General features: G+C 39.2%; 1 protein-coding gene across 2 annotated transcripts in view; it reads left to right on the top strand.

The window, feature by feature from the left end:
* Positions 1–971: 971 nt before the first annotated feature.
* Positions 972–15475, top strand: part of CTR9 (CTR9 homolog, Paf1/RNA polymerase II complex component) — a 28478-nt gene continuing 13974 nt past the window's right edge. For both annotated transcript variants that reach the window (XM_077963346.1, XM_028833686.2), the window contains exons 1-12: positions 972–1208; positions 2424–2522; positions 4716–4955; positions 5437–5554; positions 6509–6598; positions 9913–10061; positions 11686–11793; positions 13167–13274; positions 13379–13615; positions 13848–13937; positions 14041–14169; positions 14279–14462. In XM_077963346.1, coding sequence (XP_077819472.1) covers positions 1164–1208; positions 2424–2522; positions 4716–4955; positions 5437–5554; positions 6509–6598; positions 9913–10061; positions 11686–11793; positions 13167–13274; positions 13379–13615; positions 13848–13937; positions 14041–14169; positions 14279–14462 — 1597 coding nt within the window. In that variant the 5' untranslated portion in view covers positions 972–1163. The remainder of the gene's footprint in view (positions 1209–2423; positions 2523–4715; positions 4956–5436; positions 5555–6508; positions 6599–9912; positions 10062–11685; positions 11794–13166; positions 13275–13378; positions 13616–13847; positions 13938–14040; positions 14170–14278; positions 14463–15475) is intronic.

Genomic DNA, 15475 nt, shown 5'->3' with positions numbered 1-15475 from the left:
CGAATTTTCAAGACTTAGTATTAAAAATGTAAAAATTATCTGAATTTTTATATTGATTACATGTTGAAATGAGATTTTGGATATATCACGTTAAATAAAATATATTACTAAAATTAATTTCTTTTTTTTTTTTTTTTTGAGGTGGAGTCTCGATCGGTCCCCAGTCTGGAGTGCAGTGGGGCCTACCCGGCTCACTGCAACCTCCACCTCCCGGGTTCAAGCGAGTCTCCTGTCTCAGTCTCCCGGGTAGCTGGGATTACAGGCGCCCACCACCGCGCCGAGCTAATTTTTGCATTTTTAGTAGAGACAGGGTTTCACCATGCTGGTCAGGCTGGTCTCGAACTCCTGACCTCAGATGATCCGCCCGCCTTGGCCTCACAAAGTGCTGGGATTACAAGCGTAAGCCACCGCGCCCGGCCTCTTCTGCAATTTTATTTAAATCACAAATACACTAGATCCTCTTACATGCTTCGAAGAACCAAAAAAAAAAAAAAAAAGACATGAATTATCACAATGATTACCGAATTAATTGTAAATTTTTTATTTAAACTAATCACAAAGGTATCATAGGTATGACTTTTACACCCAACGGGGACCAAAAGATGAACTAATGATTGGGTTGCAGAACGAAAGACAGAATTATCCACAACAATCTTGGGAAGACAACAGGATTGGCCAGGCCCATCCCAAGAGGTCCACGTCAGGCAGAGGCCCCGCCCACCGCGGGACTAAGCGGCTACGCCTTCCAAGCTTTCATCTGGGGCCGAGCCAGCGCTGAGGAAAGTCAAACGCCACATGGTTCCGAAGGTCCTGCAGGCTCTCGGGTCACACCCTACAGCCCTACAGCTGACACGCCAACGAAAGCTTCTGAACCGCCAACACCAAAACGGAAACACCGGAGCCACAGGGCGAGCTCGCGTAGGGCACGCTCCCGCGGGAGTGCTTCCGGGACAGGGGGCGGGGTCGCCGGAAGTGGCCGACCGCCGTCCGCTGCTCGTTGTTTAAGCGGCTGACGGGAAGGAGAAGCCAGAGCTCTGGCGGCGCCGCGGGGCGGCAGTCAAGACCAGAGCCGGAGCCGTCACTCACCTCTGGACTAGCCTGAAGCGGAGACTACCGGCTGCGGAGCGGCGGGGCGAGACACTTGCTCGCCTTCTGACCCCATCATGTCGCGGGGCTCCATCGAGATTCCCCTCCGGGACACTGACGAGGTAAGTGTCGTGTATGGAGGCGGGTGGGGGCCGTGAACTTGTACGATCGCCCCCACCGACTTCGCTCGACTTCGTTTCTGAAGCGAAAGCATCCTCCTTCCCTAAGAGCCCTGATCAAAATCCCTGGCCAAGGTCTGATCATCTTCTTCTTCAGCTCCTGTGCCCTCTCGGGCAGGGAGCACCGCGTCTCTGCAGCCTCAGGGCCACTCGGAGAAGGAGTTCTTGAAAGTTCCTCTCCAGCCTATTCGTATTTGACAGTGCGCTACTCTTTTCCTAAACAACACGCGGGAGCAGAGGTGTGAGAGTACCCGATAAACTGTAAAACACCTCGCAGATTACAGAGGTGGGCTCTGATGTTACCGGGGTTTATATGCTGCTCAAGCTCGAGATCTTTCCCTGGGAATATATAGGAGGTCACCTCTTCTCCCTTAGAAACTCGAGTCTGTCATCGTGCACTATGTTCTCTACATCAACTCTCCTTCAGCGAGATAGCCCAAGATTTAGCCGCCCCTGTGTGCTGATAGAATTTAACCTCCTCTCGTTTACCTATGTCTCACTCATGGGTGGCCTGTGGCTTGTCTGAGTAAAGCTCTCAGCTTTGATGTTCAGTCTTCTTGTATATCTTATACTCTTATTTTTATTTTTTTGTTTGAGATATAATATTGAGGTATAAAATTCAGTGGTTTTTAGTGTATTCGCAAAGTTGTGTAGTCATTGCCTCTAATTCCAGGACATTTTCCTATTATCATTTTTGTGCTTACAGTCAGGACTGTCTGTTACACGCAGGTGCCACCTCCATGATTAATGTGTGCAGTGGCATTCAACTTTGCATGGCCTGTAGGGTCATGCATCTCAAGGAGTCAGACCTATGGCATGAGAGTCTCTAGGGTGCTTATCTGCACTTTACTTGGATTCTATGTTAAGTAGGATTTTGTTTTGTTATTTTTGAGTAAGCAGACCATTTCTAGCATTTTATAGTTCCAGTGATTTGGGGACAAGTAGCAGGGTTTGTTTGCTTCTCTGTGCTCGCTCTTTATTATAGTATAACCTATTTGTCATGTACTCCTTAAACATTAACATGTATTAGCTCAACCGTAGTGAAAGTGAACACCTACTCTATGTATATGCATGTTGATTATATTCAAGAAAAGCAGCACAGATGAAATTTGAATTTTAAAGCGGAATAAGAGTTAAGACCTACATTTTGTATTTTAGGTCATTGAACTTGACTTCGATCAGTTACCGGAGGGAGATGAAGTTATCAGTATTCTGAAACAGGAACACACACAACTGCACATATGGATTGCTTTGGCGGTCAGTATTCAAGTAGCAAATATATTTTATTTGTTGACTGGAAAATATGTAGTTTCTGTTTTCAGATATAGTAATAGCCAGCTTGGCTGCATGATAGATTAATTATACCATGTGTATGGAAATTAATTGTGTTAATAATTTATGAAACAATAAGGCCATTTTCCTAAGTGATATGCTACTCTACTGGTGAATTAGTATATGTTGGTAAAGGCAAAATTCATTTAAGTACTACTCTATATTGAATATGTGATTATTTAGTGCTTGCTCAGTGAAGGCTGCCTTATGGTTTATAGACAAGCTGAAAAGAAGGGAAGTGCTTCTGTGTGAACATTGCTGCTTAACATTGTTTCCTATAATAATAAAACATTTCCCTAAAAATATTCTAGAAAGTGATTAGGTTCCAGGAAAACCCCACAGAAGTTCTTTTGGGTGAAGTTTATCTCAGGCTTACATTTTTTGTCCTATTTAGTCTCCTTCAATGTGAATCTTACTGGAGATTCTCAAGAAAATCCAGTCAGAAAGCCTAAAATTCTATATCCTCTACTTGCCAGCATCAGCTGCATAATGATGTTTCCTTTTTATAGGAATAGGTAATATAAATGTTACAGTCATTATTCCTAAGGAGATGTGCCACATTGCTTTCATACAAACATACAGAAGAGTCTCCTAATATTGTCTTGAAGAATCAGAGAAATAGGTCTGGAATTGGGCTTATATCCCATGCTCAAGACTGCTCTAAGAGTTTCTTCCTTTTGGATGTGGATTTACAGAGAAGTATTTTCAGTGACAAGCAGTGCCTTCTTGACTTGAAGTGCCAAGTTTGCTTATTCAATGGAGACCAAGCCTCCTTGTCACACACATTTTTTAAAACCATACAGTAATTTAGGGGGTGTGTGTGTGTGTGTGTGTGTATATATATATATAAAAAAAAATTTTTTTTAAGTACATATGCCTTCCTTAACAGCACTTAAACAAAAATTAGAATATTGGAGGATTAGCATGGCACCTGTAGTAGAATAGATTAATGAAACATTGTGGGATATAGATTTTTATAGGGAAAAGAATGTAGGCTTTGGGGTTAGATCAAGTCTCGGCATGGCTGCTAACTAGCTATGTGACCTTAAACAAGTGATCTAACTTCTGAGCATATGTCCGCATTTAAAATATAGAGATGTTAGCATCTACCTCATAGAGTGGTTGTACAGATTAGAGAATATGTATATGAAATTCCTTTCATGGTATATGACCAATAGTCAGTGGTTAATAAATGGTGGATAGTCCACATAGAGACAGAGTCTCTCTATTTTGCCCAGGCTAGACTCAAACTCCTGGGCTCAAGCCATCCTGCCACTGCAGCATCCCAAGTAGTAGATTACAGGTGCATACCACCACACCTAGTGGATATTTCTTTTATTATTTATAAGTCAGACAGATGCCTAGAGAAGTTATTAAACAGGCCCAAATCACAGATAATTTTTGGTAGATCTAGAACCAGAAGCCAAGTTTTCTATTTAGAATTCTTCATATCTTTCACTCTTGTTTTCTCTCTTAGGCTCCACTTGTCTGAAAATTTTAGTTAGAAATCAACTATTGCTAGATAAGTAGCAGATTTGGAACATTTTAAGTCACTCCAGTTTTTTAAACAGCTTTATTAAAGTCTAATGGATTTATAATAAATTGCACATATTTGACATTTACCATTTGATAAGTTTTATCATCTGTATATACCTCTGAAGCCATCACCACAATCAAGGTTAATGAATACATCCATCACCTTCCAAAACTGTCCTCTGTACCACTCCCCACAAGCCCCCCACCCCACCCCTAATCCCTGTGCCAGACAATCACTGGTCTGCTTTCTGACACTAGAGATTGTTTTATGTTTTCTAGAGTTTTATATAAATAGGATCACACAATATGTACTCTTTTTTTTGGTCTGATTTCTTTCGTTCAGCATAATTACTTTGAGATTTATCCATGTTGTAGCATGTATTAATAGTTCATTCCTTTTCATTGTAGGATAGTATCCTTTTTATGGATACACCACAGCTTGTTTATCCATTCACCTGTTAATCAACATTTTGATTGTTTCCAGTTTTTTGTTATTACAAAAAAAGCTGCTATAAACATTTATGTACAACTTTTTATATGGACATATGCTTTAGTGATTCTAATTTGTTTCATTACCTATAGCTGGAATACTACAAGCAAGGAAAAACAGAAGAGTTTGTAAAATTGTTGGAAGCAGCACGTATAGATGGCAATTTGGACTATAGAGACCATGAAAAAGACCAGATGACTTGCTTGGATACATTGGCAGCGTATTATGTACAACAGGCTCGGAAAGAAAAGAATAAGGACAATAAAAAGGATCTTATTACACAGGCCACCTTATTGTACACAATGGCCGATAAAATTATTATGTATGATCAGGTAAAAATAAAGTCAAATTTCTTTCCATTTATGAAGGGGGGAAAAGCACATGAAAGCAAAATGTGTGTGAGAGCAGATTTTTTGAAAGAGTTTTTCTTCAAATAACATGGTTGATAGAGTCAAAAAGAAGAAAGGTTCCTCATTAAAATTGGAATGCTTTGGTTTTTGTACTGTTTAAGTAATATGGGCAAATTTAGTACATAAAACTTGCACCAGTAATTTTATTATCTCCAGGTGAATTTCAAGGATATTTTAAGGAATTAAAATTTTTCTTTTGGTCATTGTTACTGGCGCAGAAGACTTACATTTCAGGATAATTTCTCATTTTGTAATTAAGAATTACTTGTTATTAGCTTAAGCACATTACATTTGATAGGGGAATTTGCGTTGTGCTCCACCTCCTTGCTATTTGGTTTTCACTTTAGTGTTACACGTTCATGGTATATGGGGGTAAAGTCTAAGATAATACATTACTTTATAGAACCATTTGTTGGGAAGAGCCTGCTTTTGCCTCCTTGAGGGTGACAAAATGGATCAAGCTGATGCACAGTTTCATTTTGTACTCAATCAGTCTCCAAATAATATTCCAGCCCTTCTTGGTAAGTGATCTTTGGCAACATATTAGGAAACAATTGTTTTCAGCATATGCCTATAATATATTTCTTTGTAATAGCTTCTTAATAACTCAGCTAGACAGCACAGTAGAAGAGCTTTATGTTGTTACAAATGAAATTACCTACAACAAATATTGTTGAAATTGTGGAAATAAAATATATACCCGTTAAGAGTAATTATTATTTAGGCCAGGCACAGTGTGATTTCAGCACTTTGAGACCCTGTCTCGTTATACCTGTAATCCCAGCCCTTTGAGAGACTGAGGCAGGAGGATCACTTGAGACCAGGAGTTCAAGACCAGCTGGGGCAACATAGCAAGACCCCCTCTCTACAAAAAATAATTTTTTCAAAAAAGAGTAATTGGTTATTCACTTCTGAAGAGCCAATAAGCAATCTCTACTTAGACAACTTCAAGCTATTTCAATTATTATTTTATAACATTTTTTAAACTGTTTTTAAGTTCAGGGATACAAGTGCAGGTTTGTTACATAGATAGACTTGTGTCATGGGGGTTTGTTGTGCAGGTTATTTCATCACTCAGGTATTGAGCCTAGTATCTATTAGTTATTTTTCCTGATCCTCTTCCTCCTCCCACCCTCCACCCTCCAAAAGGCCCCAGTATGTGTTGTTCACCACTGTGTGTCCATGTGTTCTCATCATTTAGCTCCCACTTATAAGTGAAAACAGGCGGTATTCAGTTGTCTGTTCCTATGTTAGTTTGCTAACTTCATAACATTTCACATAAAAACAGGAAGTTTTATTTTTAGACATAAATTAATATACTTTTATGAAAAACGAATTTTTAATATGAAATTTTGTTCACTGTTTTCAAGTATTTCTTACTGAGCGATGTATTTAACTTAGATAAGTTAGTGTAAAGCATAATAGACTTGTGGCCTTTAATCAGACACTATGTTTATTTTTAAAAATCTTTACAGGTAAAGCTTGCATTTCCTTCAACAAGAAGGATTACAGAGGAGCTCTTGCTTACTATAAGAAAGCATTGCGTACTAACCCAGGATGTCCAGGTAAGAGAAAAATTTATGTCCAAACTGTGTATGACCCAGCTTAAAACACTGAGGATTTGTCAGTTGCTTATGAAGTTAGTTATGAAAAGATATTGTTAGATTATTGAAGTGTCAGAATCATGATTTTTTTTTTTTTAGTGCTACGTTTGAGTCAAAAACTGGATGGTAAGGCCAGGTGCAGTGGCTCATGCCAATAATCCCAGCACTTGGTAGGCTGAGGCAGGAGGACCACTTGAGCCCAGGAGTTTGAGACCAGCCTGGGCAATGTAGTGAGACCCTGTCTCTACAAAAAATGAAAAAGTTACATCAGCATGGTGGCACACACCCATGGTCCCAGCTCCTTAGGAGGCTGAGGCTGGAGGATCGCTTGAGTCTGGGAGGTTGAGGCTGCTGTGAGCCATGATTGTGCCATTGCATTCCAGCCTGGGCAACAGAACGAGACCCTGTCTCAAGGGGAAAAAAAAATAGATAGGGGCTGGGCGCAGTGGTTCATACCTGTAATCGCAGCACTTTGGGAGGTTGAGGTAGAAGGATTGCTTGTTGGGCCCAGGAATTTGAGACCAGCCTGCACAACAAAGTGAGACCCCCGTCTCTATAGAAAATCAGCTGCACATGATAGTGTTTGTGGTCACAGCTACACAAGAGGCTAAGGCAGAAGGATTGCTTGAGCCTAGGCATTTGAGGCTGCAGTGAGCCATGTTCATGCCATGGCACTCCAGCCTGGGCAACAGAGCAAGACCCTGTCTCAAGAAAAAAAAAGTCTGGATAGTATATTATAATATAATCTTTTTGCCCTATATTATTTTTCTTTCCGAAATGTCATTCATGTAGCAAATTTTTATTGAGTATGTGACAGGCACAGTTCTAAACCCTGAGAATGTAGCAATTAACCAAAGAGACAAAAGTTCCTACCTTCATGGAATTCAGTTTTCAGTGGGCAAGATAAATAGTAAAATATGTATGATGTGTAAGCTACCAGTAAGAGCTAAGGAGAAGAATAAAGCAGAAAAAGGGTGTGAGAAGCATCAGGAGTTGCTTAGAAAGGATGACCAAGGAAACTCATCAGAGATAGTAACGTTTGTGTGAAGACCTAAAAAACAACCAGAAGCCAGGCAGATATATAGGAGAAGACCACTCCTAGAGAGAAAGCATAGAAGGTACAAAGGTCCAGAGGAAAGAGGAAAGTTTAGGGAAGAATAAGGAGGCCATTGTATCTGGAATGGAGAAAGAGTGGGGGTGAGAAGTAGTAAGAAATGGGGTCAAAACTATAACCAGGAACTGACTAATCACACAGGGCATCACAGATTATTGTAAGGACTTTAGCTTTTACACCGACAGAGACGGGAAGCCATTGGAGGGCATTGGGCAGAGGAGTGACATGATCTGACCTATATTTAAAAGGATTGTTGGAGCTTTGGGGTTGAGATTAGAGTGGGGCTCAAGGGGAGGGGGTCAAGGACAGAAGCAGGGAGAGCAGGAAGAAGGCATCTGCAGGCAGGCAGGTCAGAGGTGATTGTGGCTCACACTAGGGAGGTAATAGTGGAGTTGGTACAAGTGGTCAGATTCTACACGTGTCTTGAAAGGAGAGCTGATGGAGTAGATATGATGTGTGAAACAGAGAGGAAGAGTCAAAGATAACTCCCTTGCACAAGCAATTGGAAAAGTAGAGTTATATTTTATTATATTTGGGAAATAGTTTAAGTGGAACTAGTTTTAGACATGAAAAGTTTGAAATACCTTTTAGACATATAAGTTGGCAAATTAAACAGTTCAAACTTAAAGCTTTTCGAGCTTTATCCTGAGCCTTGAGAAGAATGTGGCTATACAATCTGAGTCACGTGGCATGCAGTTGCAATTTCTGCCTTTTTTTTTGCTGTAAATAATTAAGATCAAATGGTGCCACAAATAAGACCCCCCTCACATGGAGCAATAAAATAATCTTTTTAGAATATAGCAATTTGTAACCAATCAAATTGCTGTAACATATGCACCTGGTGTTATATTTTAAAATGTTATAATCCTGCTAGAACTTCTCTGTTTCCCCCAAATAATTAAAACTTTAACTTTTTCACTTTGGAAAACGCTGATATCACTCATTTGGAGTCAGTACTTTTCCAGTGGCCATTCTCACAGCTTGCACCCCAGTAAACTCTATACTTAATCATATTTTCCAAATCCCGTTATTTAAAATTGACAAAGAGCTCAGAAAGGCTGGAATTCAGGAAAGAGGTCTGGGCTGAAATCATCAACATATAGATAGTGTATAAAGCTGTGAATGAGTGCAAATAGAAAAGAGGTCTGAAGGTGGAGCCCTAGAGCACTCTGGCATTAAGAGATAAGGAAAATAAGGAAGAATCCGCAAAGGAGACTGAGAAGATAATAGCCAGAGGTATAGGAGGAAAATAGGGTAAGTGCATTGTCCTTAAAAGCAAATGTAAAATGTTTCCAAAAGAAGATGATGACCAACAGTGTCAAATTCTGTTGTTAGGCCAAGTAAAATAAGGACAGAATTGATCATTGGATTTAGCAGCATACAAATCCATAGTGACCTTGATAAAAGCAGTTTTACTGGAATAGTGGGGTGAGAGCTTCACTGGAGTGTATTCAAGAGAAAATGGAAGGAAAGGAATTAGACATAGCAAGCGTAGCTAGATCTTTCTGGGAGTTTTGCTATCAAAGGAAGAACAGACATGATTGACAACTGGAAAGAGATATTCAAGAGAGGATTTTTATAAGATGGAAGAATGTTTATGTATAGATGAGAATGAATGATCCAGTAGAGAGAAAAAATAGGGGAGGGTTGCTGAAGCAGTATCCTTAAATAGATAAGAGGGCATCTAGTGACCAGTATGGCAATTGGCTTTAGATGGGAACTTGTTTGTGTTTTGGCATGGTCTTGAAATGAGGTAGCACATGTGAGCATAGCTCTGAAGGGAACAATGGTATGTGCACATAATCAGTCACATTTAAGGTCTTAGTGGAACTTTTGTTCTCTGTTTAAAAATCATTCTTCAGTAATGAGAAATTGAAGATATGGTTAGCAGCATTGTTAGAAGACAAGAAAAATACCAGTATTATAGTATTCTGTTCTATGGTGAGAAATGTGTCGGTGATAGGGGAGAGGGTTGGAACGTGGTATGATGTAGCCTCCAAGGAAACCAAGTTTGTGATAGATCAAAAGATTTTATAGTGTAGTTATACTGAGGTTAATTTGGGGGATTTTGCAACTCACAAATAGAGAATGTTTAAGCATTTTTGTAATTGAACCCTAAAAAATGCCCTAGTTTAACAAATTGAATGACTTCATTTTATAGCGGAAGTTCGTTTAGGAATGGGTCATTGCTTTGTGAAACTTAACAAACTGGAAAAAGCTCGTCTGGCATTCAGCAGAGCCCTGGAACTCAATTCCAAATGCGTGGGAGCATTAGTTGGACTGGCTGTTCTAGAACTCAACAATAAAGAGGTATGTAAGTGAAAAAAGTATCTAGCTTCTAACTGCTTTGTCAAGCCCACAGCCTCTTACCTAAAACTCTCGGAGCCAGATGTGTCTTAGAAATTAAGACTACAGATTACAGAAAGGTACCTATACTTTGTAATGTATAATACCCAGTTATTGGGGCACTACCCCAAAAGCAAACTTACATTTGTGTGGCAAAATGATAGACTGTTCACACTAGTAGGATAGTGTTACAATTCAGGTAGTATTGCCACCAAATGAGTTTGCTCCAAGATTACCAAAAAAAAAAAAAAAAAAAAAAAAAACTTGTTTTTTAGAGCATTTAGATTTCAGAATCTCAGATAAGGGGTTGTAGACTTGTATATCAGTTTGGAATGCTTCCACTGCAAGTAACAAAAAACACATCTCAGTGCTTTAAACATAAGGGCTTTTACTGTTCACTAAACCAGTTGTCAAAGGTCTCAAATTTGATAGCTCCTTGTCATCAAACCTATGATTTTATATAATTCTGTCCTCCCTTCCTTAATGTGCAGCCTTTCTTCATCATGTCTGTCACCTCATAGTCACAAGATGGATGCAGCATCTCCAGCTTCTCGTTAATTACATTGATCTTATAAAGAGGGAGGAAAGGGAAAGGATAAAAAGGCATTCTCTTAGAGAAGCCCTGTCTTGTATTGAGAAGGAAGCTCTCCATTATGCTTCCCTTTATGTATAATTGTCCAAAACATGTATGCCCAGGTTTCTCAGCCTCATTACTATTGACATTTTGGGCTGGATAATTCTTTGTTGTGGGGAACTGTCCCTTCCATTGTAGGATGTTTATTTTAACAGCATCCCTGGCCTCTACCCACTAAATGCCGGTAGCATTCCTCCAGTTGTGATAACCAAACATGACTTCATCCTCAGTTGAGAACCACTACCTTAGGCCAGAGGAATAGATTATCTGGACTGGTGTAGGTCAGTCATGATTCATGCCCCAGGCCTGGGGAAGAGGGGAAGGGAGCTTTCCTTCGTAAACTCAAAAGATTTTCACAGGCTACAAAATCTGGATTCTGTTAGCAGGATAAGTGATAAAATGGCTGTTGGGTAATCCACCAGTATCAGCCACATGAAGAAAACAGCTCGGTTCAATAAAACCAAAGGTGGTAAAGGCCAGGCATGGTGGCTATCACCTATAATCCCAACACTTTGGGAGATCAAAGCAGGAGGGTTGTTTGAGCCCAGGAGGTCAAGGCTGCGGTGAGCTGTGTTCATGCCAATGCACTCTATCCTGGGCAACATGTGAGATCCTGTCTGGAAAAAAATAAAAATGAATATAAATAAATAAAAACAAAGGTGGCTTTTTGTGGGAGAAGTAGGGGCAGGGACTAATAAAGTAGGTAAGTCTCAAGCAAGAACTGAACAAGAAAATAAAGAGGGAAAAAAAAGTGACACACAAAAAAATTAAGGATTAAAAGGGAGATTTAATTACAAATGCAATACAGATATTTAAAAATCATAAGAGGCTTCTAATCTGTTTTAGTGTCTGATCTTAGGGTTTATAACCTTATTTCTTGTGACTGAAGAAACCTTTGAAAAGTGCTGATTTAGTATTGTTTTCACTCCACCTTGTTGCAATGTTTTCTTTTAGGCTGATTCCATTAAAAATGGCGTCCAGCTTCTTTCCAGAGCCTATACTATTGATCCTAGCAACCCTATGGTATTGAACCACTTGGCAAATCACTTTTTCTTCAAAAAGGTAGAAATCATTTATTTTTAAATTCTGATTTTTGTTTTTCTATACTGCAATCGATATTTTATTTCTTTTTTAAACTTGGAAAGAAACTTGAAAATGTCAGATTTTCCCCCCCTCCAAATTATAGAGTTTGTTGTATTAGTTACGTGGGGGTACATACGTTTGTTTATTCATTTATTTGCTTAATATTTATTGACCCCTACATACTGTACCCAACACTGTGGTGGTGATGCGGAGATGAGTAAAACATGGTTTCTGTACTCAGGGAGTTCAGTTTCATAGAAAAAGCAGCCATGTAAACAAATGTAAGTGTAAAAATAAAGGTATCTACTCATTTATGGTAGAGAAATGAGGAAGTGGTCAGGTGGCTAAGGTGAATTTTCACCAAGGCTGCAGAGCTTTTGAACTAGGTTTTTAGGAAGAGGTCACCAGAGAGTTGAAAAAGGAAAGACACACATATCTATGAAATAGTATATAATATTTTTATGGTAGGCAATGCTTTGGATTCAGATAGTGGAGCATTTGTGTAATATCAGAATTTGGACATACTATGTAGGGAACAAGGAGTCACTGACGGTTTTGTTTATTTTGCATGTTGATCATGTTTAAGTTGCCACTAATTCTGTAGAAGCAGTGGTATTTTAGGTTTCTTAAAATACTAAATCTACTGAGAGTAGTGGCTCATGCCTGTAATCCCAGCACTTTGAGAGGCTGAAGTGGGAGGATTGCTTGAGCCCAGGGTTTCAAGACCAGCACAGGCAACATAGTGAGACCTCATCTCCACAAAAAATTTTAAAAATTAGCTGGACATGGTGGCACATACCTGTAGTCTCAGTTACTCAGAAGGCTGAGGTGGGAGGATCACTTGAGCCTGGGGGGTCGTGGCTGCAGTGAGCCATGGTGGCACCATTGCACTACAGCCCATGTGACAGAGTGAGACCCTGTCTCAAAAAAAAAAAAAAAAAAAAAGTGCATTTTATGAATTTACTTATGTAATCTTCACAGTAATTCTATGATGTAGGTAATCTTATTCCCATTTTGTGGATGGGTAAATTGAGGAAGAGTTAATAGTCTAAAGTCAATAATTCACTATGAAAGGAGCATATGTTTCTACAGCCAGAGAGAGTAAAGCACTGTGGTTAATAGCTACGTGACCTTAGACTAACCACAGTGCTTTACTCTCTGGCTGTAGAAACGTACTACCCTTTCATAGTGAGTTATTGATTAGGCTATAACTGTTATAGCACTGAAAGGCAATTATTTATGGAGAAGATGGAAATGTATCTTACAGGTAAATGAAATGTTAGTCTAAGATAAAACAGCTATGCAAGCTAGTCTTACGAGTTCACTCAGTTGACTTTCTGATCTTCGTTCAGGATTATAGTAAAGTCCAGCATCTGGCCCTCCATGCATTCCATAATACAGAAGTGGAAGCTATGCAAGCAGAGAGCTGCTATCAGCTAGCTAGATCATTCCATGTTCAGGTAATTTTATAACTTCTCTAAATGTCTAATCTTTTTACTTATGGTGTTTTAAGTCTTTCCAATACTTCTGTTCATATTCGTCTTGTTTTATTTTCATTCTTTAGGAAGATTATGACCAAGCTTTTCAGTACTATTATCAAGCCACACAGTTTGCCTCTTCCTCTTTTGTGCTCCCGTTTTTTGGTTTGGGACAAATGTATATTTATCGAGGTGACAAAGAAAATGCATCTCAATGCTTTGAGAAGGTTTTGAAAGCTTATCCTAATAATTATGAAACTATGAAAATTCTTGGCTCTCTGTATGCTGCCTCAGAAGATCAAGAAAAACGAGATATTGCCAAGGTACGTCTTTTTTTAAAAATCTTAGCTGTTTACTGTTAGTTATCCCAAAACTTCCATTTCTCATTTCCTGTTACTGCTAGTAGAAACATGATATAAACAGTTTTGTTAGCTGAGCTTGTTCCAGTTTAGATAACAAACAATGGACTTATTAAACAAACTTAAATAGCCCCCACTTTTAATTTTGACAACCTATTCATGGAATACTTCAGCTTAACAATCTCTTTTATCCCAGGGCCATTTGAAGAAGGTCACGGAACAGTATCCCGATGATGTTGAAGCTTGGATTGAATTGGCACAAATCTTGGAACAGACTGATATACAGGTGTTTGAGTCATGTTTTTTAATCTCCCACATGATGTGTTTTTTGTAAGCCTGGTGTAGTGTTTCTCTTCCACTTATACCTTTTTCTGTCAATCATGATACAGGGTGCCCTTTCAGCCTATGGAACAGCAACACGAATCCTGCAGGAGAAAGTGCAGGCCGATGTCCCCCCAGAGATTCTCAATAATGTGGGTGCCCTCCATTTTAGACTTGGAAACCTAGGGGAGGCTAAGGTAGGAAAATAGAAATATTTCCTTCTTTTATACTGAATCAAGTTGAATGCACGGCTTTTTAAAAAGTGTATAAACTAAGTCTTTTAACTGTGATTTTTCTTTCTCATAGAAATATTTTTTGGCATCATTGGACCGTGCAAAAGCAGAGGCAGAACATGATGAGCATTACTATAACGCCATTTCCGTGACCACATCATACAACCTCGCCAGGCTATATGAGGCGATGTGTGAATTCCATGAAGCAGAAAAACTGTATAAAAACATCTTACGGGAACATCCTAATTATGTTGACTGTAAGGATTTTAAACTTCTTTATGTAATGAAATCCCTTCATTCCCACAAGAGCAGCAAAAATTTAGCCTGAAAAAAAATTTAGATTTGATAGTCAAAAATTTTTAAGGTTCTGATGTCCCCATTTCTCCAGGGCAGATTTGTGGCCTTAAAACAAAGGTGCAGCTTTACTTACATTTGTGCTATAAATAAGCAACTAAAACCAACTGGACCATATTTCAATGACTACGCTATCTTCAGTGGGTCAACTACTTTTGTTAGGCTTTTAACAACTCCTTGGCGTATTTGATAATGCATTTACCTTTGAAACATCCTGTTTTGATTTCATATGAACATTTTTGCAATGTTTATAGAGAAAGAGAAGTGCTTTTCCTTGAAATAATTATTACTAAAATGTCCTAATTTGAGTTTTGCAACCTATACATTGTAGAATATGGAAAGCTTTTAATTAAAAAATAATTTAGGCCTGGCATAGTGGCTCATGCCTGGAATCCCAGCACTTTGGGAGGCCAAGGCAGGGGGATCACTTGAGTCCAGGAGTTCGAGACCAACCTAAGCAATCCCAATAGCGAGATCCCATCTTTATATTTTAAATAATAATAATTTACATAGGGTACTTAATTTTATTTGTGTGTATGAGGGTTTTTTTGTTTTGTTTTTGTACTTTCTTTAAAAAGAACCTAAAGCATGATGTTTTCACTCTAGTAAATCAGGAGCTTTTTGTGTGTGTGTGTGTGTGTGTGTGTGTGTGTGTGTGTGTGTGTGTGTGAGATGGAGTCTTGCTCTGTCACCCAGGCTGGAGTGCAATGTCATAGTCTCGGCTCACTGCAATCTCTGCCTCCCGGGTTGGTGCAATTCTCCTGCCTCAGCCTCCTGAGTAATTGGGATTACAGGGGCCCACCACCACGCCCAACTAATTTTTGTATTTTTAGTAGAGATGGGGTTTTGCCACATTGGTCAGGCTGGTCTGGAACTCCTGACCTCAGGTGATCTGTCCACCATGGCCTCCCAAAGT

Source organism: Macaca mulatta, chromosome 14, assembly GCF_049350105.2.
Source record: "Macaca mulatta isolate MMU2019108-1 chromosome 14, T2T-MMU8v2.0, whole genome shotgun sequence".
NCBI classification, from domain to species: domain Eukaryota; kingdom Metazoa; phylum Chordata; class Mammalia; order Primates; family Cercopithecidae; genus Macaca; species Macaca mulatta.
The sequence above is the reverse complement of the archived record's forward strand: the minus strand, read 5'-3'. Positions and strand labels throughout refer to the sequence as shown.